The 26,708-nt window shown below is 47.5% G+C and overlaps 1 protein-coding gene across 1 annotated transcript; it reads right to left on the reverse strand.

Moving 5' to 3' along the window:
* Nucleotides 1-221: 221 nt before the first annotated feature.
* On the reverse strand, nt 222-10,508 carry LOC309575420 (uncharacterized protein; the record flags this gene model as incomplete). The annotated part of the gene is made up of 2 exons (XM_082285836.1): nt 222-9,539; nt 10,465-10,508. The coding sequence occupies 2 exons, from the start codon at nt 10,506-10,508 to the stop codon at nt 5,051-5,053; spliced, it is 4,533 nt and encodes a 1,510-aa protein (XP_082141962.1). The 3' UTR covers nt 222-5,050.
* Between the last annotated feature and the right edge of the window lie 16,200 nt (nt 10,509-26,708).

Consider the following 26,708-nt stretch of genomic DNA (forward strand, 5'->3'; position numbering starts at 1 on the left):
CTTATTGCTTGCAGTGTCCCCTGTCCTGGGGAACAGCCATCCTGGCCAGCCATGGGAGCTCACAGCCTCCCTGGGGACTGTGGCCATCGACCAGGTCTGACACCATCAAAACGAGATGAAGAGAGTTAATGCTTCAGCTTTGATGTGACATAAAACCAAACTGAACACCACCACCACCCACCCATCCCACCCCATCCCATCCCCCCCACGCAGTCGCCAGCCCTTTGGTTGCAGCACACTGGGCAATACAGCCCCACCGCACACCAGTCAGAACGAGAACCTGTGGAAAGCCCGTGAAATAAATATTTTAAAAACCTATTTACAATATTAGATCTGTGAGCATGAAGTGAGAGAAAATGCTTTTTCCTGCCCCCAAAAAGCTTAAAAAGTAGGTTAGCATCCTGCTGCCTAGCACAACACTATCTTACATGGCACCTACACATAATATATATTCACATTTCATTTTAAAATTAGGTACTCTTACAAACAGACTTAGAAAACATTGGCTAGCAACACAGCCCATGGGACCGCCTGGCCTCCAGACCCATGTCACAAATGCTGGCCGGCTGCATCCCAGCTCCTTCGGCTGCCCCAAAGCTGCCAACGTGCCCTGAATCAAAACCGCCAGCTGCCCTCTGCTGCCCTTTGGGGAAAAGGTGGAAGTGCTCATGAGAGAGAGGGCTTGTCTGCGGGGAGGGGAGCAGGGAGGATGGGGACTGTGATTTCTGCTAAGCCTAGGGGTGAGCTTAATACAACAAGAACTCCTGAGAACATCTTAGAACAGATGGATTCATTTCACAACCACCAAGCTAAAGGATGGGCCAAATGGATGCTACGACACACGGGGGGAACGCACGCGACATGGGGACATCATAGCCTTGTGGTTTGCTCAAAAAACCTACTGCTACAAGAAAAGCTGCAGTGGCATTCCCTGTCAAGGAGGAGCCTATCCCCATCTTGTTCCTGGGCTGTCCAGGCAAACAGCCCAAGGACACAGACCCAAGTACACCCTGGCTAGGGCTCAGCCCTCCTCCCCCCGGCATGACTGCTGATGGTGGAAAGGTGAGAGCCCAACCTGGATGGCCACCCGCACCTCCATGCTGCCCCAGGCACTACCTGTGCCCATGGAAGGCTGGGAATCACAGCTTTCTCAGTCACCTTCAACTGGGAATGCAGCTGTCAGGCTAAAAGTATATGAGCTGGAGAGAAAAAGTGTCCATCAGCAAGTCTTAAAAACAGGGCACCAGTATATCTGACTGCATTTCTATTTCCTGGGAGGTTACTAGGAGTTAGCAGAGCTTTTCCAGAGGTGCCACAGAGCAGCTGGGACACGGGCTGGGCTGCAGCCTTGCTCATCTGCACACCAGCAAAAAGTGGTGGGGGCAGCCAGCCACCCTGCTCAGCCCAGCCCTGCATGGCTCCCCCAGCCCAGATGCAGAGAGCAGCAGGAACAATTTCATCCTGCTCTCCCAGCTGATGGACTTTGATCAGCAATGCAGCAGAAAGTTTGTCAGAAGCATCAGCACCGACTGGTCAGCTCTTCAGAGAAGGTTTGCTGCAAATCCATCTCCCTGACATGCTGGCAGGTGACTACAGAAACCCCACTGCACAGAGCAAACACCGGCAAACAGGACCTCACCAGGGATGAGTAAGTGATGAATATAAATATGTGCACACCTTGGGTACATATCACACACCCTGTCAGCAGGGAAACCAATTCCAGGGCTGGCCTTGCTAAACAAGATCCTAACAGCTACAGGTAGAAGGAGCCATCTCAGGCTCAAACTGCTCTTGCTACAGCACCAACATAAATTTTGACTCTGAGCTTGGCAAATGCAGCTCCTCCCAGAGGTTGATTAAGATGGACAGATCCTGGACATGTGAAGTGTGAAGACCCACAGCAGCCGATGACAAGGAGAGAGAGAAAAAGGTAACCATGCAAATGAGAGAGGGAGGCTGGCAGCAGAGGGAGAGTGAGGACATCTGTGGAGGTGCACAGCTGCTCCTTGTTCATGGACCAGGGTGCATGATGGAGACTGGTTTCAATAGGATGAGAAAGTAGCCAGCAAGAAAAGCCAAAGTAATAGAAAGAGGTCTGCTTTGTGGGATGTAGCACTTGAAATCCAGAGCTCAAGAAGCAGAGCAGGGAGCTCTGGGGTGGCCCAGGGGAAGAGGAGCGCAATGAGGCTGTGGATCTGAGGATGGCACTGTGGTAGTGCCAGTGGGCAACTCTGCGCCTGTAGCACATGGAAACACACTCCATGTCCATGTGGAATAAGGTAATAAATCATGTTGCTTATTTTCTTCCATTCATTAAGCTCATCTGCAGCTCCCTGTGCATCCCTTGTATGGTGTAAGAGCTGCATTCATTGGTAGGAGACGGCTGTAAAGCAGGGGCTGTGCCTCAGCAGCACACGTCACCACTGCCTGTCAGGGACACTGCCGGGAAGCTCAGTGTTCTGATCCCACCACTGCCTAAGCCAAGCAGTGCACACCCAACTGGGACAGATGCCCAGAAGCTGCTCCACTCCACCACCAATGTGACACCTGCCGTCCCCCAACCTTGCCATGCTCGAACCAATCGGTGCTGGTGAAGCACCAGGAAGGCACCCGGGAGGCTGGAGCAGCAGCACCCATCTAGAAAGACTCTTTCCACTTACTTTCTATAGGGTTTTATCCTAATGGGATTCCTGCTCCCAGAAGCACAGAAGGCAGGGAGCAGGACAGCCTGCATTTACCATTTACCAGCAGCTAAAAAATGGGAGAAGAGAGAGGGAAAGCCTCAAGGAACACTCGGTGCATGGTGACTGGTGCAGGCGGTTCAGGAGTGATGGTGAAGGATGGGGAGAGGGGATTTGCTGCAGGGGAATGGTGTGAGGAGCAAAGGTAAGAGGCGTGCTCACACACACACACCTGGCCCAGAGGAAGGAGAAGAAATCTGGGCACATGTGGCTGGGCCAGAGGCTAGAGAAGGACCATAAGTAGGGATGGAGAAGTAAGAGGGAGAGACAACATGCAAAAGAGGTACAGATCAGTCACTTAACTGCCATCAGTACCCTCCTGCCTTGCACCTCTCCTGAAACGCTTTTAAATCTTTTCTGATGGAATGTTTGACATATTTAATGCATGCAGTAAAAATTAAAGTAATAGATAACTTCATATTAATCTGTACAGGGACTGACAGGCTAGATTTAATCACTTCCTAGCTGTTCAGAGAGTTAACTTACTCTAGCACAATTCGAAAGAAAGGTAAAGGATTTTTTTTTTTAAATCAGCCATTTCACAGTAACAGAAAAATGTACTGCAGCACTGTGTGTGTCAATGCTTGGGAAAGGGAATACCTGCAAGAGAGCCAGAGGTGCTCTGTGAAGGGCGTGCAAATCAAACACCTGGTTTCATCCTCTGTACTGAAGGGGTACAATGAAAGATTTAAACACAATTATCTGCCTTTCACCTCCAGCCCCCAGGCTTTGAGATCTGGGGTTCAATGCCAACCATCGAAAAAAGCAACTCCCTTTGCAGCCAATCCCTTTCCAGCCTCTGCTCCCAGGGCCAGCATCTCTTGAATTCATGGGCTGCACCAGGGCCTTGCTCTCATCAGGGACAAGCAGCTGAGCAAGGACCAGCAAGGTGGTTGTTAAAGGTCTGGCAGCCTCAGGGCCCACACAGTGCCCTGCTAGGCACTGCAGCTTTATGTGTGGAAAGAGGCTGGCATTGGGATTCCTGCAAATGGACTCTGTGCAGCAATGTGAAAGTGAAGCCATGGGGATGCAATGGCTGAGCAGGGGCGTTTCCCTAGCAGAGATCACAGCACTCCCCAGCTGCTGGTCATCTCTGCCCAGCAGAACCAGCACAGCCATACACTCTGTGCACTTCTAACAGGTTTTTTCTCAGAGAAGACAGGCACTATGACCCTGTTCTGTGACACAAACAAGGACAGACCTCCCACACCTTGCTAGTAAAAGGGTGAAATGCAAATTAGGGTAAAAAAAAAATGCAAGCCAGTCCCTTATTCCAACCCTATTTCAACTGCAAATCCTGGCTTAAGAGAGCACTAGGCAAGACCTGCACAAAAGCACAAGGTGAGGGCCAGAGTTCCCTTCCTGCAGAGCACCAACATCAGGAGTTCGAGCCCTTAAAAAGGGAGAGATTCAACCTTCAGTGAAGTGCTGCAAATAAGCTTTGCCATCAGAGACCACAGAAATAACCATGAGGGCAAGGAAATAGGAGAAGGAAGTCCATCCAAAAGCAGAGCATGGCAAGACTGGTTCATCCCTGAAGCCAGCAAGAAAAAAGACAGATGCAGCCCAGCACGCCCAGCCAGCAGCAGTGGATGTGGCAGCCTGGTACCTGGAGCCCCCACAGTATCTCCTCAGCCTAAGCAGGCCCTCCCCACCCACGGGCTGTGCAGTGGGGAGCAGGCAGCCATCAGCAGTACACACACTAGTAGCTACTTCACATTCTCATGCAGGTAACAGTCTGGGACACCAGCAGCTGCTACCAGCGAACCGACAAAGGACAGACTCGCCTTCCTCTCCCTCAGTGATGGGAAATGATTTTGGTTTTGCTTTAAATGCCACTAAGAAGACAGACAGAAGGAGGACTCTGAGAGAAAGGGAAATGTTTGTGTGCACCCAAAGGCAGACAAAAGCTACTTCATGTGCACGAAGGTGGTTTTCTTTCTGCTACAGTACAAGTGCTTGTGCCTCAAGTATAAAACGCAAGCCTCCAAATCACACAGACGAGCTTCTAATTTTTATTTTTAAAGTGATAAATAAGGCACTGTACTTTTAACAAAAACTGCCTGGTTCCAAGTTTAAAAGAACCCAAGGAACATTCGAACTGCAGAAACTTCTTTCTGAACAGCAGAGCCAGACAGACCAACCTCTTCTCTGTCCAAGACACATCTGCTGATGCCTAAAATCATGGACGTTATCCTTTAACTGCGGATTTTTAAAGGCTTGCTACAGCTTATAAAAGCAGCTTTAGTTAATGCATGGTAAAGGGTTACTACTATACATCAGTTTTGTACATGGCTACTGGTTCTTCGCTATTTCGGGTCCAGTCGTGATCGTTTGCTGTGCGAACAGTCCACTTTTGCCCTCAGCTTCCTCTTGCCCTGAGACACATTGCTCTCCTGCATCTTCTTCATGGACCTTGTCAGGGTCTTCCCGCTGCTGTGCTTCTTGTTGGCCATCTTCTGTGACCGTGTGGAGGACTCTCCCAGGGGCTTCTGCTTGGGGCACTTGGACAGCTCCTCGTGACTGGGAGGCAGCACAGCCCGTCTGCTCGTGTTCTCCTTGCCCTTCCTTATGGGGAGCCGCATCTTCTCCAGCTGCTTTTTCGGGACTTTCTTCTCTTTCAAAGACATTTTTCTGGCCAGTTTATTGCTCCGCTCCATGGCAGCCTGCTTTCGGGTGGCGGGAGCTTTTGCACTGACCTCTGAATGCTTTATTTTAGTAGCCTTCTTGGCAGGAAGCTTGTCCTTGGTGGAGGAGCTGGATCGCTCCTGGGTGCTTCTGCTCTCCTTCAGCATCTTCTTCTTCTTGCTGAGCTGGAGGTCAACTTTGGGCAAGGAGTCCTCTTGGGACCTGCTCTTCCCCTTCCGCCCCTTCCCCGTCCCATCCACTGAGGGAGATTTAGCAGGAAAGGCAGCTGCTTTGATCTGCAAGGCCAACTTTGGAGACATCAGGGGGTTGATGCACACACTCTTCCGGCTCTGCTTGTTCTCCAGGGACAGATGGTCCCCTGGGCCATCACTCTGCTTCTCTGTCTTCACCATGCGCTGCTGGGCTCGCAGCTTGCCCCGAAGATTGGAGTACTTGCGCAGGATCCTGGTGCTGGCCTGCGTGGGCAAGCTGAGGGCAGGCTGGATGGTTTTGTCTTCGCTCAGCTCCTTGGTGCTGGCATCAGTGGGAGAAGTCTGGTTGGGAGTGGCGGCTTCTTCAGCCTCTGCTTTATCAGCATTCTCACGAATTTTGGCCCAAAGCTTTTGGTTCTTCAGATTATTCCGAGCTGGGGTAGTGGCGGCGAACTTCTTGAGATGTTTTTTCAAACGTTCAGCTTGTAGTGAGCTGGGGTAGAGACTAGAGGAAGAATATTTCTGCATGGGGACTTTCAGGGGGGGAATCTCCCCTGGGAGACGGGTGTTGAGTTTCTTCACAATCACTAGAGACCTGGTTTCAGTTGTCTCCAGAAACCACTGGCATATGTCAGACAGCTTAAAAGCCTTCATAAACAGCATCTGCACAGGAGAAAGCTTCTGCACGTCCAGTGAGCCCCTGCTTTTCCGTGTTCTTTTCTTGCTTTTCCAAATCTCTTTCAGTTTGTCGGCTTTGTTCTTAACCTTGGGGGTTGGCTGGACCTCCTTCTCCAGCTGAATCCAGCCCTTCTGGATTTTCATGTACTGAGTGTTGAACTCAGCAATGAGCTCCTGGTTCTCCTCTTCAGCACACCACTCCATGAACTTTGGTTTGCTGTCAACCATGTCTATGTCCTCCAGTGCTGGGCAGTCATCATTCCCTGAACTGTGTTCTTCCCTCAGTTTGGGGATTGCTTGCATAGACTCCTTCCCTGGTGTGCTCTTTTTTGCACTGTCTACAGGTGCGGGTGCATGTCGTAAGTTATAAAACTGCAGAGCAACCTTTTTATGCTTTGCAGTTTTTGCTGGAAGATGCTTGCTTCCACCTCTGCTGCTGGGACATGGAGGCAGATCAGTCACCAGCTCACAGTTCTCTGGCTTGCCCAGATCCCTGGCACTGTCAGAGCTCTCCTCATCCTTTGCACTGGCATTGACTGGTTTCACATCCACTTGCTCAGCATCATTTGCAGGAACACCGTTCTCTGGAGGGAGGAGAATGTTTTTCTTCTCAGAATCAGCCTGGATGCTGATTTCCAGCATCTCACCCGGTTGACTTTGGCTGCTGTTAGCAGAGGAGTCATCTTTAGAGTAATTTTCTCCCTCTGCAGCAGTCTCTTTTGCTAAGATGCTTTTATAGGTTTGTCTGGTAGTGACACCATTCTCCTCACCTGGCTGCTGCTCAGCGATGCTCTCTGGAGCCTGGCCAATGCCTGGCCCCTCACTGGTTTTGAGCAGCACATTGGGGAAGCAGTCATTTGGGAAGTGCACAGATGCTGCCTCATCCAGCTGCACTTCTCTCTTGAACCGCTTAGCGCCAGGACTCTTGGAGAATTTGATCTGAAGGCAAGGAAGCTGCACAGAGCTGGAAGAACCAGAGTCCTCAGCACTGCCCTCGGCAGGTGACTGGGATTGTTGGCTTCGGAGACACCGGTCTGATGCCACTAGTGCTCTCCTGCCTTTCTTTCGCTTCTTGTCTAGACTGTCTTTGGAAGGGACAGAGTCTGAGCTGTTGGGGTCGGGTGGCATTTCCCCTTCAGTGGGCTCTTTTTCACCTGCTGTGCTGTTATTCTGCATTGCCTCCAATTCCAAGATTTTGGGGAGGGGTGTGCTGACGAGCACAGCATCCTCTTGCTCAAGAGGGCCATCACCCACCATGACTGATGATTCGGCTTCTGGTTTAGCATCGATGCTTTTGTTCACATCCCCACACTGCAAGGTAGCAGAGGGCATCAGGGGGCTCTCCCCATCCATGGTGGCAGGGAGCTCATCAGGAGCCTGCAAGCCTGGAGAGCATGGGGAGGGCTCTGCCAGACACTGCCCACAGAGCTCAGCAGCCCCTGAGCTTAGAAGCAGGGCAGGATCCCTGGCACCATCACAGGGCAGAGGTGTTGTGTCTGTAGTGGCAGAGGGCTGTGAGGAGGACTTTGGCTCTGGGCTGGCAGAGAGGTCTGGAACAGTTTGTATGTCAGAGCCTGGACAACCTTCCTCCTCACTGTGTGCTTTTGAGACTGAAAAGGCAGCAATATCAGCAGCCTGCCCACTGCTGCTGCCATCCCCAGAGGAGCCCAGGCTACTGCCAGCCTCCCAGGTGACAGTGCCTCCTGCTGTCATCCCCCCTCCGTCAGCAGGAGGGGAGCCAGGGGGCAGTGAGCTGGCTAAGCTGTCCTCTTTCTGGGGGCTGGGTGGAGCAGAGAGGGAGAAGAATGGCATGGCCATGGCAGCTTCCCTCGACCGAAGTGCTCGGGTATCCCGGAGCTGCATGGAGCCCAGCTCAGCTCTCTCTTTCATTTCTCGACTGGCTGGTGCCACTTTAGCCAGGAGCCTCAGGGAAACCCTTTTCTCACCCTCCCGTCCTGCCCCTGCAGACCCCTCCACCGACAGCACCAGGGGTGGCTTCGCACTTACGAGGGTCTCTGTTCGCAGTGCCGGGCTGCTCACCCTCTCCTCTGCCCGGGAGCTCTTAACCAGCGTGCGGACAGTGGGGAGCTCGCAGCACTCCCCGTTGAAGTAATACCCCCGCGTGCTCTTCCTCGCCGTCCTGCGGGACGGCACCAGCCGCTGGGTCTCGAAATGGCACTCGGTGATGGGCTGGCTGATGTACACCACATCACACTGGTTGTCGTAGTCATTGATCCTCAACCCCGATGTCTTCTTGCTCTTCCGAGAGGACCTGAGGGAGGCTGTCTTGGCACGGGGGTGCCCACTGGGGGTCCGGTGAGCAGCTGGCATGGCGCCAGTGGGCAGCCAGCCCTCTTTGGACTTGTCGAGCGTGCCCTTGTCGGCTGGATGCAGGTGGCAGCCGGCCTTGCCCTTGGCCACGGCATGCAGGTGGTTTTCTTGCTTTGGTCTCACATCTTGTTCTTTTGCGTCTAAGTCCTGGTGCAAAGATGCTTTCGAGCTGCATTGCAAAGTGTTCTCTTTGTCGGCTCTGCGAGGGGGGGTCACTGCAAAGCCAGGATCCCAGGATTCCTCCGGCAGAGCCCTGAAAGAGCTCTTTTGGGACCCCCGACAGCTGTCTAAGCTGTCCTCGCTGCCATTCACATTTGCCACTTTGACTGAGATATAACCTTCCATGAGAGTCTTACCTGCTAGCTGCTCTTTATTATCCTCACACTTCCTGATACCGGCTTCTTGTTCATGTCCAGCAGCTTGCTGCCCTTCCAGGGTCTTTGCGGCATGATGGAAATTCAAAGAGGAAGAGTTCAACGTGCTGAGGTATTCTTGGGTGGGGCTATCCTTTGGACTAGCAGAGCGAAGCCTGGTGATGGGGAGCTCGCAGAAGTCCCTTCTCAAAGCAGGACTGGAGTTCTCTGCTCTGTCCAGAGACTTCAGTTCCACTGGCTGCTTCAGGGCTTGTCCTGTAACATATAGGGGACCATCAGACCCTGACTGTCCTGGGTCCAATGTAGAAGGGAGCTTTGATTCAGTACAAGTAGCACCCTTATCCTGATTTTCAGTGCTTCGCTGGCTACAACCAGAGCCACAAGTAGAGGCCTCCATGCTCTCAGATTCAGACAACTGCTGGCTGTCAGAGTCTGGTTGTACTTCAGTGTATATGTCGTTCAGCACACGGATGAACTGCTTCTGGTGATGTGTACACAGTCTGACCATAAATTTTTCCAGTGGAGACTTCGGCTGATTGTTAGAGTCTATTGCTATTGTCTCTGCTGCATCCTCACTAGAGAGACAAAGAGAGAAGCAGTCAGTAACATGTCCCAGGGAATATTAGTTTATGATGCAAAACCAGAATAACCCTTCTCCTCCCAGTCAGGCACACCACTTGCCTGACCTCCAGGTGAAATCAAGCAGCCTGTTTTCCTGGGGCTGGCAGGAAAGTCCCAACATGCACACTTACATGTGCACACTGCTGGCAGGACACAGACTGCACTTTTGTTTGTCTGCCACTGCCAGAGCGCCCATAATTACACTTCTGCCTAGGACATCCCAGTGTGTAGGCACCATGTCATGTGTTCAAAGCAAACCTAAAAAGAATCAGGCTTAGTATCTGCACGGCACCTGGTGTAGAAGGCCCAGCATTTCTAGGATGGCTGCACACCTCTGCTCCCTCCCTCTGCACTGCCAGGCTGGGTGGGAGCAGAGCAGCATCCCAGCTGAGCAGCCAGATGCCAGGAATCTTCAGCTACTTGAAGTCTTCAAATTCTCCTTACACCTCAGTGGAGAAGATGGGTCTGGGGCCAAACTGAGCAGATCTGAGCCTTCTCTGTAATCAGCACAGAAATTCTGGTGAGCTTCCAGCCTGCAGGACATGCAGGCAGCAATGCACCCTGTGCAGTGCTGTGTCATTTGCACTGACCTTTGATTAGCTGCCATTTAATAAAGTGTTCCTGCAGCTGATGGGCTGTCAGCATGCAGCGGTTGTACAGAAAGGTGGGCTTCTACAGCACAGGGTCACTGCCACTAGCTAGCGCTCAAACCCAGGCCATTATCAGTTACCTGCTTTGCAGAGGCAACTAATTAGGACTTACTGGTGGAGAGGTTAAGGGATAATTACCCAGTGTTTGCATGAACTCATCATGAGTGCCATGCCAGGTGCTGTTATCGACACCATATCTGTTCCCAACGGCAGCACATGCGATTCCCACCCAGTCCTGACCACGCCGAGAGGGCCCCACTCCTTGGCACCCATACTGCCTGACACAGGATCTTTACCAATAACATAGGGTTGCTTTGCAGCAACATTTGCACTTTGCACCTCCTGGCCTTGTACTGGAGGAGTGAAAGTCCATTCTTCCCCTACAGCCTTTCTCTGCCTGGCCCCCGCCAGCATCAGACACCGACCTCGCTCACTCAGCTGGGTCAAGGGGGACAACACTTATCAAAGGGTTCAGGGCTAGGGTGGGGAAAAGTAGCTTCATCTGGAGTGGGTTTTCCCTCTCCATACTGCCAGGCACAGGGCTCAACAGGTGGATGAGGAGGAAGAGCTCCAGCTTGGAGGAGCCATCAGCACAGAAATGGAGAAGGGAAAGCCAGTGGCTGGAACCAGCCGTGCTCAGTGGCATCAGGCATGCCAGAGCCAGCCCTGGGCAGCCCTCACCTGCTCCTTACTTACTGCTTGCTGGCTGCTTTCTTTGAACTGACACACACTGGGCAGGCACCTCCAGTGACCTGATTCCCTGGGCTGGTGGGCAGGGAGAGACACCTGGGGCCACTTCAGGCTCACGGCTGACCAGGTCTCCTCTTTGCCCAGAAATGCCAGGCTGCAGCCAAGCCTGTCCTGAGCAGCTGCTACCCAGCCCTTTGCTTTCCATTTCGCCCAGGCATAATGTGTTTTACACGTAATGAGGCTTTGCCTCTCAAGCCCACCCTCTCAGTTTCCTTAGAGGCTTCTTAGGCAGGGTTTTCCTAAAACCACCTGAAAAGGCTGAGCAAGCTCAGCTTGCCGAATGTGTGCTGGCACCTCCAGAACATCCTCCCGGGGTTAGCAATAAACAACGTACCTTGAGACTGCTTTACTACACCCAGGTGAGGAAAACGCCCGCCAGCAACCGTCTCAACTGGTCCTACCTGGCGCTGCGATGGCTTTCAATTTGCAACGCCTGGGATTAGTTTAAATAAAAATACCCAGGTACAACCTGGCCCCTCTCCAGAGCCCTGCACGGGAAGGGTTATGTCAGCCAGGATCTCTTACATGGCCCAGCTCCTCCCCTCGCTCTGCTGAATAACAAAAGGGGATAAAAAACCTTTCAACCCCCTGGGCTTGGAGCAGGGGGCTTTTTGAAGAGGCAGAGCTCAGTGTAATTTTTTTTCCACCTTTGCAAAGAGGGCAGTGACTCCCCTTACCTACTTACAAGCCCAGCTCTGAAGAGCAGCAGCCATCTTCCCCAGGGAAGACTGAATTTATAACAACAGCAGCAGAGTTGGGGCCCTGCCCTGGCCTCCCCACTGCCATGCTCCCTGGGCAGCTGTGGGAAGGGGTTATGGTGGCAAAACATCCAACTCACTCCTTGTTGGGGCACCCTCAGGTGCTACACTCGATGGTTGTGAAGGAAGAATCCATGGCATAGGTGAAGTGGTTGCCCAGGTGGGTGGCAAGAAAGGAATGGCTGGGTGACGTCTGGTGAGGAAGAGGTTGCAAGCCTGGTCTGGCAGAAGGGACCAAAGTGGCTGGGCATTGTCCTTTCTTGCCTTGCAGCCATGATGCCAAACACAGCCAGCTGCAGGTCACACCTGCTTTGCACGGGCGTGTGGGACTGGAAAAGGCTCATGTCCAGCTCGTATGGCAGAGAGGACCTGGGCTCCCTGATACTGAAGGTTCCAGTGGCATTTTTGCTTTGTCTTTCACCTAGTTTCTTCCTCTGAAGTGTGACTGAGGCCTCTGTGCTCATCACCTTATTTGCCCTACTGTACTCCAAGGAGACAATCAGAGATACACAGAGCTTGTCAAGCTGTAAATTTAAAAAACAGAGATAAATATTCTTCCTGCTCGATAAAGGAAATAAATCCACTCAGTTTTGATGCCCTTTCTACTTAGAAGACCCATCTCTCACACAGTGACACAGTTCAGTTGGCACATTGCATTCAGGGTCCTCTGGTGTTACGCCACTTCAGCTGAAAGATAGGCGGCCACTTCTCACCTTGAGCTCATCTGCTCCTTCCCCAGTTCACCCCTGTTAGGGCACTGCAGGCAGCATCGCCTTTTTCTGGGTGTCTAAGGATAACCTTGGGGCAGAACTTTCCCTGCCACCTGCTCAGGCTCAGGCCCTGAGCGTGGCTGGGTTTCAGCTCTGTCCTTCCTCTCCCTGTGCCTCCAAGGGTGCTGAGCTGCAGCCTGTGCCTCTCCATTCCCAGATCTCCCAGACACAGTTCTGTGCTCCCTGGGGCCTGCTAATCTGTGAGCCTTGGTACCTATCCAGCATTTCCCACTATTTGTGTCTGTTCTGGCTATCACTATTAAATAAAACATGCCCATGGGCATTCTCTTGCGAGGCAACCGATGGACGCAGGATTGCCCACATGCTCCCTACTCAAGGCAGTTTTGGAGAAGAGCTTGTTTCCAGCTCATATATAAGAGTAGACTTACATCCAGTGCCCCACATTTTCAGGCAGAGTTGCTTATGGACAGTACAAACTGTTGCAGAGAAACTATTTTTTTTTATGTGGCTTATCAGAATAGAGGAGAGGTGAGCTGACTGCAGAGCTGAAGTGTTTTCCCAGGGAAAGGTGCCGGGTGCAAACAAATTCCTCAGCCCAGCAAAAGCACAGCAGGAGCTGAAGACTGACTGGTAAACACAGAGGATGGGAGTTGGGAACAGGGTTTTAAACACGAGGAAAAATTATTCTCAAGAGGCAGCCAGTCCTGCCTCTGAACAGGCAGGCAGGCAGAGTCCTGCCTTTTGGGAGACACAGGCCAGCCCCACAGAAGCTGCTGGGCTGGAGAGACCAGAGAGGGTGCCCAGGACTGCCCATCCCACCTACAGCCTTCTATTTGGTGCCTGTACTCCTTCCCATAGGGCTTGGCCCAGGGTTCTCTTAGGTTTGGGTGTGCCTGAGGAATGAACCATCTCTCTCAAGGGCTGGAAAAGCCACGAGCCTAAAGGAGATTCACCACCAGTGAGAGGCAACTATCTGGGGACCCTCTATGCCTCTAGCCAAGCTGGAAGTGCAGTCACAAACCTGTATGGAGTGCCCAGAAGGATTCACTGCAATGGGAAAGACAGCCCACCTGAGAGTGAGCTTTCCTGCAGAGCCTGGGAGATGGCAGGTCTGCCCTTTCTGCCCACCAGCCTCAAATGCTGCCTACACAAGGCTGTGGCTGCCAGATCTCCTCTGTTCCTATGCCCCAACACCTTCCTCCCAGCCCCACTGCACACATTGCCCTGGGCCAGCAGAAGACAACCCCACTGTCCCAAGTGAATCTTATCACCAGAGCCCCTCATTACCTCCCAGCCCTTCTACATTTCCCAGGGCAGCCCTGTTCTCTTCCCCTTTCCTGCCTGCCACAGAAGGTGTCAGAGGCATCAAGGGGCAGGAGCTGTCAGAGGCACAAGCGGAGCTGTTGCTATGCAACCCTGGCGGTGCAGCAATTAATGCTGGGGAAAACGTGCTGTGCTCTGAAGCTATTTGCATAGCTGCGTGCTGCAATACATTTGTTTGCATTGTGCCTCTACTGTTTAGTGGAGTTTGAAGTCAACCCTCCCCCAGCTCTTGCTGGAGGGGACCTGGGGCTTCCAACAAAGGCCACACGGTTGGGGATGAAGGGGCTGGGGGAAGGCAGAGGTTTGTCAGTCTGTAACACCTATAGACTGCACAGATAGAGGATTTACAGTATGGGGAGGAAGGGCCAAGTTATCTCTGTTTCCCCTTACACAGCCTGAGGAGTTTTTCCCAGCTCCTGCAGTGGCCCCAGCCCACTGGTGGGGTTGTCGTATCTCTTCCTTCCTGTTGTACCAGGGTGATACTGTGCTTGCCCTGCTTGTGAATGCCATAAAAAAAGAGTTTTAGGGGCAGCCAGCCTGCCTCTGGCTCTAGAGTGTATTTGGGGGGGGGCAGCAAAAGGGGAAAAAAGAAAGGCAGAAAGAAATCAGCTGGTTCATACCAACCTACCTGGGAAGCCGGTCTCCGAAAACCTGTCAACTGCCAACTGCAATCTTCTGGTTTGCCCCCCCCAAGTTTCTCACTATTGAACATGAAGCCTGTACCCTTTTTGGGTTTCTTTTTTTAGCCCTTGAACATTGGTTTGATTGATTATAAGTTTACAGGTATGTTTTGTACCTCAGAGGCACAAGAAGCAGCAGCAGAACAAAAGTTCAAGGCTAAGTGTTTCTGTTCCTTTCAGACCACTCTAAGCACCAGGATTATAGTTCTGTAAAAGAAACAAAACATAGCTATAAACTTATAAAATCCAATTCAGTATTTTTACAGGGATGACCCTTCCCCTCCCTCTCCTGCTGCCACACAGCTGACTCTGCGCCAGTCAGCAGAGAGCTGCCTTGCACCACCCAAAAACAGAGGTACCACTTGAGTACCCCACCAAGCTGGAAGGGTGTTTTGGAAACCTGACTAAAAGCAGAGATTTGAGAAATGTGGATGACTAAGGAGAAAGACTAACTGGCGAGCAGTGCCCTCCATCAGCTGACCTCAAAGTACTGACCATGCCCACTGTGAGGCCAAGGTCTGAGGCAGCGTCCCACTGCCCTTGGGTGGCACCTCCAGCCCTGCTGGTTTCAACCACTTAACTTATTTTACAGGGTGAGTGGAAATGCTGTTTTGAGGAGTTGCAAAGGAAGAGCAGCCTCTTAAAAGGAACTTGCTCACTGCTGGCAGTCAGGTGAGCTGACCCCAGCCCAAGGGGTGCAGTGAATCCTGTGTGCTGAGCGTGCGCTTGGAAGCAGCTGTGCTATGGGTTCCCAAGGATGGGCTTGCTTTGCCTGCGCTGCAGGGCTGCATGCAGAGGTCTCACCCAGCAGAAGGGGGAAATGGGTTCTCTGCCAGTCCCAGTTCAGCTTGCTGGAACGGCCGTGCAAAAGCAAACACGCTGGGAAAGGCACGGAACCATCTGACCGTGCTCAAACCCATCTCCACTCACAGCTGCAGCACAGACCTTGTGCCTTGAGAGGTGCAGGGTGCGCATCCTTCTGCTGGCAGAATGGATGTGGCGATCCCTTGCAGGCATTGGGCAAATCAGCTGTGGGCACCAAGAGTGTAAGCCATTGAAGCAAGATTTGCTGGAGCTCATCTTTCAAAGCCCCAATTAAAGGCTGACACTGGATGCACCAGTTTAAATGCCTGCATTTCAATCCTCAGAAATATGCCTGGCACCTAACACTCCCCACACAGATGAATGAGTCCCTTCACACCTCTGTGGGTGCTACAGTAATTCTCTCTCATTGCACTGAAAAAAAATAGAAAAGCAGTATGCAAAGAGCTGCGGCTCCACATAACAGCTAGGAAAGAGAAAAAGCACTTTCCTTCTCTAAATTAAAAGCTGAAGTTGTTCAAAGCACAGCCAAAATAACTATGGAAATATTGCTGCCAGGTTCTCAAGGCCCCTGAATTTACTCCGTCCTTGGTGACGCACATGGGGATGGACTGAGCTTGTATTTCAACGGAAAAGCAGGAAGAAAGAAGTTATAGATGGGTCTTGTTTGGCTGGGTTTTTTTGTCAGCTGCATGTATTCATCAACGTATCCAGGTTGTACAATCAGCCAACTGACTGGACAAATAACAGACATCCATTATAGATTCAGACTTTTAACCCTTCAGAGCAGTGTCTTTTATTTGTTTATTTATTTTTTGAACTAGTTAAACATTAAAAATCACTTCTCCCCACCTGTAACCAAATAGAAATCAAACAAACCAAAGTTAGTTTTACATTAAAAGAAAACCAATAGCAGCCTCAAATAAGTTTTGCTTTTTTATATTCCTGTCATAACTTCGACTCCCACCTTGCCCAAAACCCAACAGTACTCTATAGTAGTTTATCATCACTGTGATACGTCTGATACAATATTTAATGACTAATTAAAAATTTTACAACTGAACTATTGCTTTAAAACCAAGGGAAATTTATCACGTTAGAAATACTATTCTACACACCAACTTTCAAACCCTTTCCAGAATTGTCCCTGCTAATTTTTCTAATTATCAAGATCATTTGGGATCTTCCCTTTAAGGAAAAAAAAATTACCATGACTATTTCTTTCTGAGGCGGTACCCGGAATCTTCCCTGAGCTAGGTGCTCCAAAAGGAGAGATAGCACCAGAAGACCAGAATAGATAGAAAAACAGACAGCACCAGAAGACAGATAACAAAAGCATGCAGGGAAAAAAAAAAAAAGTTCTTACAATGCTTTTCACAGCTTTGCATGTTTTAAAAAAAGCAGCACCCAGTTAAGAGAAGGGAGAACGAACCACAGGGTAGGGAGGGATGCCCTGAGTATCTTCAACAGTTCCAGGTATGAGTTGGGAAGGCATACTGCCTCTGGACCCAAGGTGAGGCAGGTGTATGGCCTCTCCCCTGCTCTGAGTCCACCGCTGTCAGTTCCTATCTGTCCTGCAGCACACTGGGGACAAAGCCCTCCCGAACCTTCAGACATGCAACACAGGTCAGCTGGAGTCACTGCAACTGCACAGGTTCAACAAACTCCCACTGAAGGTGCAGTAAATGAGGGCTTGCGAGAAGAATAGGCTGTGCTGCGAGAAATCACACCTTCCTCTCCTAAGCTGAACATACACTGAAAGGTGGAAGAAAACCCAAATGCATTGCACACCCTCCCCTAAGACTTTTCTGGTCCCAGCTCCAACAGACAGGTTGCCATGCACAGCCACTGCCTACTCCTAGAAGTCTTCAAGGATTTCAAATTCTACAGTTATCCAGGTTGTTTTTATTTTCCAACATGGATATGAAAAATCAAATGCAGCAGCTAGGTAGAGCGCTCGCTAGAGCTAACCACACCCAGCACAGCCTGGTAGCCAAAGCTTGGGAGGGGCCAGTGGAGACATCTGGGGAGGAGAGGGTATCCTGGGTGTAATTAACAGATGTTGGGGGATATGACCCCATTTCAGACAACCTGGAGATTCAGATAATTGGGCCTCAGATAATCAAGGCCACGTTGTTAATAGAAACAGTATCGCAACTCCTAACGGCGGCACTCCCCACGTGCTGACGCCATCCCTCCTTGCATGGAAACGCCTGGTGAAATATGAATTAGCGGTCTGATACACGTCTGTACTCTCTGTCAGCTGCTGGGCTGAGCAGCAAACCCTCTTTCTGATGCACCACTTTGGCTGGCTGCTTGGGAAATAGGTTAAGGCAGAGAAGTGGATTGCAGCCCTGGATGCCTGGGGACGAGGCTGTCTCCGAGCTGATGGGCTAGGTAAGCTCTATTTTGAAAGTGGGTTAATTTAGCTGCCATTCAACTACCATTAAATGATGTAGGTTAATTTTATAGTCAGATAACTATTAAGAAACCAAAACATAAGGCAGGAAATGTCTCTATGCATATCAGCGAGGAGAGATTTCCTCTGCGCTAATGCACACCCCTCCCCTTCAGCTCAAACCTCTCATCCTTCCATTTCTCCACATCCCTCACATCATCTTTTTTTTTTAACCCTTGTCATTACACACTATTGTCCTTCCCCCCTCTCTTAAGAGAGCCTATTCTTCCTCTCAAAAATTCACCTTGATATCCTGGCCCACAATTATTTTTCTCCTTTGTTTATATTGTCACATATCTCAATGCTAGAGGAAGACTAACAAATCCAAACCACATCTGACCCTGCAAATGTCCACTAAAAAAGGTTCCATCTTCCCCACATGGACAATATTTGTGCTGCTATGTGGTAAACTGAAGTAGGGAACTACCCCTTGCTTAGTAAATAACATTCCATCACTACTAATACACCCAGTTTACTTTAAGGGTATTTACCATATTTAAAGCCTCCTCAGTTGGCATTTTACCTTTTATAAATGGATTCTGCAGTTGAAATGTATTTTATCTCTGTACAACTTTCCTTTCTGCGGCATAATGATAGGTATTGTTTGTTTCTTTATACTGGTGACAAAACCCATCAATTGCTGGTTTGTCATAAAAGGGAAAATAAAATGAAAAAAATTACCAACAACAGCTTATGCCTGCAAAGGAACAGACCCTTTGGAAAAAGCAGAAGTGACTCATCACTCCTCATGCAGCAAGGAAGGAGCAAGCATCACAGCCCTGCAGATCCTCCTGAGATGCCTTCACAGATTGCCTCCCTCTGACTTCTGTGTTTTCCTGGTCCCACCAGCAGGAAAATGAGTCCCTAACCTTTGCAGAGAAAGCCAAAGCCATGATGACCCATTAGCACATGCTGCCCATCAAGCAATCACAGATCTCCTCTACCGCAGACGTTTTTTATCTTATTAACAGTAAGTGCACTACGCAAACCCTGAGAGCTCACAGAAATGAACTCACACTTAACCATGCAGTTGTAACGAGACAAACAGTGCTAATGGGATGTTGGCATTTGCACTGTGCTTTTTATGACCAGAGAAATGCAGAACGGGACCATACCCAGAAATCGCAGCTAAACCACCTCTGAAAAATCCTCCTCGCAGCAACTCAGATATTCAAACGGTGACACCAGAGCCACAACAATGCACATCACGGGAATTCTGACCCACAGAAGGCTGAGTGCCAAATCCCCTGTTGTTCTGCTGAGGCCTTGCTACTCTTCTAAACCTTGCAATGAAAGTCCTTTTATTAACTCATGAGCTATAAAAGAACAGATGAAAAAGCCAAAACCCAAAACCCATCAATCTGCCCTTTGCCAGCACTAAGCCACTACCTTTGTCACTTTGATTTTAAGCTTTATAACTATTATTCTATTATATTACAATATTACATCGTATTATGTAACTATTATTCCTAATTTAATAATATCATTAAATGGGTGCACAGCATATTTCTTTTAAATCCAGAGTTATGTTATTTTTCCTTCTATCAATTAGCAATCCAGTCTACACTCTAACAAAATTAAAGGCACCAACGTTAACGACAGGTATGGGCAAGGTGGCTAGAATTACAGAGCAGACGAGCAGCACCCTTACCACACACACTTGTGTCTGTTAGAGAAAAGCCAATACAGGGCCTGAAACAGGAGTAAAAATCTACTTGTTTTTGTGCATGAGCAGCAAAGCCCACTGAATTACAACTAGATGGACCTCTAGTGAGCAGTGAGGTCAGGCAGGTGCCACCATGGTCGGACCAGAACTTAGTTATTAACAACCACACTTCAGGTACCAAGTAGGCTTGTTTAGCTTTCACACCTTGAGCTGATGTTTGACGGATAGAAACAAGAAAGAAACTTGTATTTCTGTACAAACAGAGTATATTTGCTATGACAGCTTCTTATGCAAAACCAGAATCCTACTCAGGCTTTTCTTACAGTCTCCTTTCAAAGTCAGATAGTTTGTTTCAGACTCCTAATAACACCTCACATGCAGCTAGTTGCTTTAAAGGCCTGAAAGAAATCTGAGAAAGATACCATGTCTGATGACAGTGCACCTGAAGGCATGAAAAAACTACACTACCACCTTCACTGAAAGGGGAATGTGGTGAAAACTAGTGGATCCTCCAAGCAGCCACCTCAGGCTTAGATTACAGCAAGGGACCCAGCACAAATATTGGCTGTGTGTATGAAAAACCCCTTCACATGTGCAGGGAAGCTGTTCAGCTTCTCTTGGTGTCAGGTTTTCCCTGCAGTCCCAGAGTAACTCAACAATTAGTGTCAGGGCCTTCCTCTAAAGCTCAGGGAGAAGAAAAGCACAGTCAAAGGCTTGGCTTTAAGAAAAGAAACCATAAAAGCCCCTTTCAAAGTTAGGAATGTCATTCCAAAACGAGTTAAGCAAGCCCTACACGTTATTAGCTGGGCAGGAGGGATCTGGGACATGTGACAATGGGATCTTGGTACACATCACCAAAAAAAAAAAAATTTCCAAGCCTTAGCAGGTGTAACCTATTTATCAGTGTAATTTTTACAGGCAGTTTGCTGATAATTCTGTACAGACAAACCACTCCTCCTGTCAGCACACGGCTGGCTGATCTGCACCTGGAGCAGGAGCCCAGCAAAGGTAGGCAAGCAAGCTCTGGAAACCACAGCCAGGGAGACAAGGCAGGAGTCACACATGGACAGATCCACTGCAGGCTCGGGTACAGGCGACAGCTGAAGTCTCTGCCCCATCCCTCATGGCGTTAGTGTGAGGGCTGGGTAGGTTATGCTCCAGGACTCCGGTCAGCTCCTTAGGGGGATGCAGCTGTACTTTCACACAGGCAACTTTTGTATGTTCAGGCAGCAGTGCTTTTATTTCTATGCTCTGAAGTATACCTTAAGGGCTGCTAATTTTAGTTGAGCTTTTAAACAATTCCTGGAAATCTGAGCTGTAGTCATCTCATACAAAAATCTGCCTTTTAGTTAAGTGTGTAGGGAACAGACTCCTGCAGAGCTGTGAGACACCTGCAGAGGAGGAGGCAGCAAGAGAAAATTTTTAGGAGTTTTATTTCAACTGCGATCTGTAATTTTGATATGTTCAAAGTGACCTGTAAAAGCAAGATGCAATTGTTTTATGTTCCCTCTTCATGATACCAAAAGAGAGCTTTTAAAGATTGTGTTGTCTGCAATTTTCGAGTAGGTGGGTATGAAGGAACTTAATTAATTCATAATTCATAGGTGTGAAGTCATTCACATTTCTTTTGATTTTCCTACTAGACAGCTGAGAACACCTTGGATTTCAAGTAACAGAGTCTGCATCAAATGTACCAGATCAGGGGAAACAGCACTCTCACAAACTGGGACCCTTCTGGCATTGTAACATCTATTAAAGTGTCTCAAGAATAACTACATTAAAAAGATCAACTTTCTCTTTAATCTCTTTTCCATCTTCATTGTATCAAAGTCCATAATCCTAGATTTGCCTTAACACTTCAAGCTCAGTTTTTTGAAATTGCTTTTCATCTGTAGCTCTGTTCCTCTGTACATGAATCATATTCCTAAACAGGTCCAAGAACCTGCTACTCACTTCCAATTAAAACCTCCATTCAGCCAGTACCCTTGTTTTGGCATCTGCCAGAGCAGAGTTTGCAGCTTAAGAAAATAGTGATTTGCTGAAGTATATTCCTGAATCAGGATTTAAATCCTCCCCCCTCCCCGAGACCCACTTTTGTCATGCCTCTAGGAAATTAGAGAGCTCAGCATGCTCAGGCAGGAAAGCCAGTGGTGATCTGTCTTACTGCAGACACCAGAGCGAGCTCTGCACTGCTGCTGTTTGAGGAGCCACGACACAAAGGCTCAGCTTTGCTTACATGGGCAGATGAAACTGTGATGTTCAGGAATTCCCTTAATTAAACCAGCTTCACTCACAAAACGTAAGTTTACTTCCAACTTTCAGATCCTTCATGCTGAGCTCAGGGAACTGCCTCCTTACAGGTTTAGTTTAAACACCAAAACTAGCAGGTGCACTGGAAGCTGAAGCTTCCTGCTCTTCCCCTCCCAGCAGCTCTCATTTCCACAGAGGAGAAATGAGCAGAGCCTCTCATTTCACATCTGAGGGAGTATCTGCATTGTAGCAAGTGACCCTGGTGGTATGTATGTGGGGTTACAGTCTACTGCTACTCCCCAAAGGATCTGTTACTTCAGAAGGTGACCAGATACGGTCCTGCAGCTTCCAAAGAGGCAGCTGCCTCTTCCAACAACAGATCGAGCAGCTCAAAATGCACCCTGAGTCCAAACAAGCTGAAGGAAATTAGCAGGTGACTTTTAAAGCTGCCTAACAGGGCTAATTGTGTTTCTTTTCTACTTTGTTAAGAGACAACAGCATGGAAGCTTCTTTCTGGGTCTGGGTGCAACATCTTGTGCAATCTTGTCATGATACAGGAAACAGCTTTAAAAGAAGAAATCAAGACTGTGTTCCTTTAAGTTTGAACAATTTCATCTTAGCAGTGCAAAACTATCAGCAAGTCCTTCAGGAAAAGCAGAAAAACTTGGTATTTGTGATAATCGCAGGACTAAAAGTGTCGATTAAAAATGTTCTGGGACAAGCCTGCACAGTGTAATACATCCTAAAGAATGGCAGATGGGAATATGGTTCATCACTTTCAAAGGCCATTTTCATAGATTTGACAGATGTATTCAGATATACAGAAAAAAAATATGATAAATGATAGTTTACTGCACAAGGCTTTCAAGCTATTTACACGTAAGAACTCACTATTCCTGAATAAGTGTAAGATGTAGTCCCTAGTTAAACCAAGTTTTTTGTTTAAGAGAGATTTGCCTGGTAAAGCTAAACCAATGACAACACCCAATTACCATTCTGCTTTTTGTTTTTAATACCAGTATTAGTATACAAGGAATACAATAACTAGTTTGTAATGTAACAGTTATTTAATGATCTTAAGAAACAAAAAATGCACGGAAAAATGCAAACCCTAAATTACCTACTTTTCAATACCATATGCTAAGAAAGGTAATTTCTCAGGAGAAAAGAAACCTGGGCTAGATATTGTGCAGCATTATGAATTTTCCTAAAGCTAGGAAATCCCTATGCATCACTCTCAAAATCATCCTAGAACTGAACACAAAGGTTAGCAGAAATGCCTAAACTCACGTGGGCTCCATTACACACCACTTACTGTAACCTACTTTCTGGTATTCAGCATTTCAGTATCAATAATGCATAACATCAAAAGTAGTTCAACCCAAAGTACAATCATGAGAAAGTAAACATGGATCTTGGAGAAGGGCCGGCTGCAGTGTGGTGTCACTGCTGGATTTGCCTTGTGCCCCTGTGCAGGGGGACAAAAAGATGGAGTAGCTGGAGCTTTCTCTGTGCTAATGGGGAGCTGGGGACCTGCCCCCTCTGCAGAAGAAGAGCAGAGAAAGCAAAGCTGCAGAGAAAAAAGCATCACCAGTGCCCTGGTGAGCAGCTATAAGCAACGTGCCTGTGCCTGATGACGTGTGCTCCAGTACACAGCCCCACTGCCCAAACCGGCGCTCTGCCTGCTGTCACCCCACAGTCCAGAACCGACCCGCGTGGGGCTCTGGCCACGCTTTCACTACCTCCGTGCCTACCTTGGCTCATTACTAAGTGCTCAGTGAACATCACTACATCACCCATCACCTTTTATTTTCCCTCCTGAGAGACTGTTTGTTCTTCACTGGATAAATTATTTACCATTAAGGAAATTAAGGTGGCCAGTAGGGAAGCGCAAATTAGAGTACGGGAGTTCATGAGACTGGGCTGCTATGAGACATTGTTTCAGCTTTCACATGTATTCCCTACCCAGCTGCTAAAGCAGCTTTATCGTCAATCCTATTTAGGACAAGAACCCAACAGAGTATGGAGATTCCAAAGCTCAATCCTTCAGCCAGAAATTGCTTTACCTTCTATTTTCACTTCCTCCCCTGCTTCTCCCCATTTGCAATAGTTTGCATCTCATATCCTTAGGGCTACTAGTACAAGCATTTAGAAAGCACATTAGAAACAACAGAATTGGAATCCCTTGAAGTTTTTCACAACAAAATTTATTAGAAGAATAGTGGTTTTGAAAAGTCTAGCATCCAGTGAAAACTACCATACACAACGTTACAGCTGGGAATGTGTTTCCAAAATGACATGGTCAAATAATACAATGGAGCCATTAAATCTTACACATGCACAACAAGAGAATTAGCGCTTTGACATACAATGCAAAAAATAAATGGACCACATGAAATAAAAATTTAAAAGTACTTATCACATACATTAAGACACAGCTTATTTAGTCCAGTCAAAAAATCAGAACTGCATTAAAAAAATTAATGTAGTGCAATCAAACCAAAAACCTTAATTTGTGATCATAAGTGCTCTACTACATAAAACATTGATCATAGCAAGGAACAAAAAAATTCAAATCACACAGTACAAAAAAATCTGTAAATAAATATAAACTACAGTACAAGAGAAATATTAAATTATACAATTCCGTCAAACTGTAAACAGTATATTGAAATGAGGTCCATAAGAGTAAAGGGGGGGTTCCTGTTTTTTTTTCCCATGACACTTGAACTTCTAGAGGTCAGAGAGAAATGCCATTTTCCATACTCTTCAAAGACTATGGGTTACATAAATAGAAAGAGAAGACTTTTTAGATGTAAAGTGTCAAATAATAAAGCAGAGGTGTTGCTGACTTGCGACTGCCAACGGATCACCATGAAGGCAGAACAGCAGATTTTAGTTTCAGGCTTGGCCTCCAGGTGAGCGCAGCACAGAGGCCTGGCACTGCAGGTGTTCGGTGAATAGCGCTCGGCCTCAGAAAGGAGGCACCTCGTGAGGTCTGGTCCTACCCCGGAGGTGGAAGTGATTATGGACAGCCTGGACCTCTGCTGATTATCTGACAGGTTTACACGCTTGTCATACAAACACCAACTTTGGCAGAACAATTACTAATAAACTCAAAGCACTCCCGGCCCATTGGTTTCCATCACAGTGGCCAGTGCACAGAATTCTCTAAGGACATTGCATAACTAGAGTGTAGAGGTCAGACAGCCAAGGACCCGTGCTTGAGGTTAGAAGTAGTTATGGTGAGAGAGAAGCAAGAGCCACGTTAAGAAGCTGCCTCTGCTGTTCACAGAAGCAGCTGGGAATGTATTTCATTTTTAGCTGCGCTGGCTAGTAGTGGCATTTTAAAATATATAAGTTTAAGATAACATATATACTATATATGTATATAATATAATACATATTATATAATATACATAGGAATTTCTTACAATACATACCAGGAACCCCCACGCGATCTGCTCAGTAGTAATAACTGAATATACAGAATGCCACTATAAGTGTCTGAGGCACTGTGTGCTGGAGAGTAAATATGCAGCTTTAAAATCCGTTTGGCTGAGTTATACCTGGATACCTGAACTGAGTTTTAAGTTGACATTCATCAAGGATGTGCTATCAGCACGTCAAAAGAAAAGCAAAACAAAAATACAAGTCACTGCTAGGTTTAAGAAGAGAGTACAAGTACCTGAATTGAGTGAGGATAGTGTGTAAACTGTCCCTGAGGGTTTTTAAACAGTGTGTGTACAAGTTGGATTCCTAAGAACATTAGTTTAAACTTACACTGCGGACTGATAAAATACCAATGTCTGACAATTTAACAAGTGGAGGTTAAAAAGAGTTATGAGCAAACACTCAAAACATTTTATACATTTTAAAGCAGCAGTAAGCTGCTGTAAGCATACATCCCATCAGTACAAGCAACACGTGGGACTCAGATAAAGGTTTCTATTTGCAAAAAGCCCATCATATATCAATAAGTAAAGAATATTCACCTGCTAAATTAGAATGCACCTAGTTACAGACTAGCAATTCAAGATTAATTTTTTAATCAAATACTTTGCTATACTTTGCTATTACATACTAAAATTCCTTAAGATCACTAATGCTGGTATTCTAATCTATTTTTTTTAAATGTTCCCCCTTCATTTAAGAAATATACCATTCCACAACTTAAACATTAAGATCCATTTTCAGTCCTCAGATGTAAAAAGCATGTCAATGAGTTAATATTAAAAATTTACACGGTAAAAAGGCTTGAATTTCAGCCAGAGATTCTAAATACTACTCATTCCCTGAAGGCATAAGGGAGAAAGAATCCCTACCCATTTTTCTTGTGATATAGTTTTCAAACTGAACATTAAAGAATGGTCCAAAATGTTTATTTTTTCAGTTTGGGAAATTTCCCTTCCCTACCCTTCATCCCAGATTCCAAATGTCAAGCCCTGAAATGGCCTATTGAAATGATTAATTAAAAATACCAGGCATGTATATATACATCCCCTGCCTGAACTTCAGAATATTTTGTTATACTAGTCTTTAAAAGACAGATTAATATACCAAGAGACCTTGTGATCTGACCTGAAAAGCTGTTAATGATCCTAGATTGTACATTTAAAGTATCTCATAACCTGAAGACCAGATTTAGTTAAGACTCTGGCATTGTAACAGAAAAAGTGCTGCAGTTATTTATCCCTTTTCTGGTACTTTAGAATAGGTCAGACAAGTGCTTTTTATAGTGACAGTAAAAGTTTACATGCTTTCACGCAGGCATAAAAAGTATTATCCGCAAAAATATTTGAGAAATGTAGCACCAAGTAATTGATAAACTGTTTAAGTAGCTGTAGTAGTATCCTCATTTCTGAGTAGGAAAAAATATTAAGATAAACTGTACTAGGTGATGATGAGAGAAATTGGTTTTGATGTTAACTTTTCCTGCTCCAGTCAGAATGAAGCCTTTTTCCTAATCCCTGCTCCATAAGGTAGAGTTACCATCTTGAGTCCTTCTAAATTATACTTACCAATTCAATAGAGA

Source organism: Coloeus monedula (genome assembly GCF_965178545.1).
Source record: "Coloeus monedula genome assembly, chromosome: 8".
NCBI classification, from domain to species: domain Eukaryota; kingdom Metazoa; phylum Chordata; class Aves; order Passeriformes; family Corvidae; genus Coloeus; species Coloeus monedula.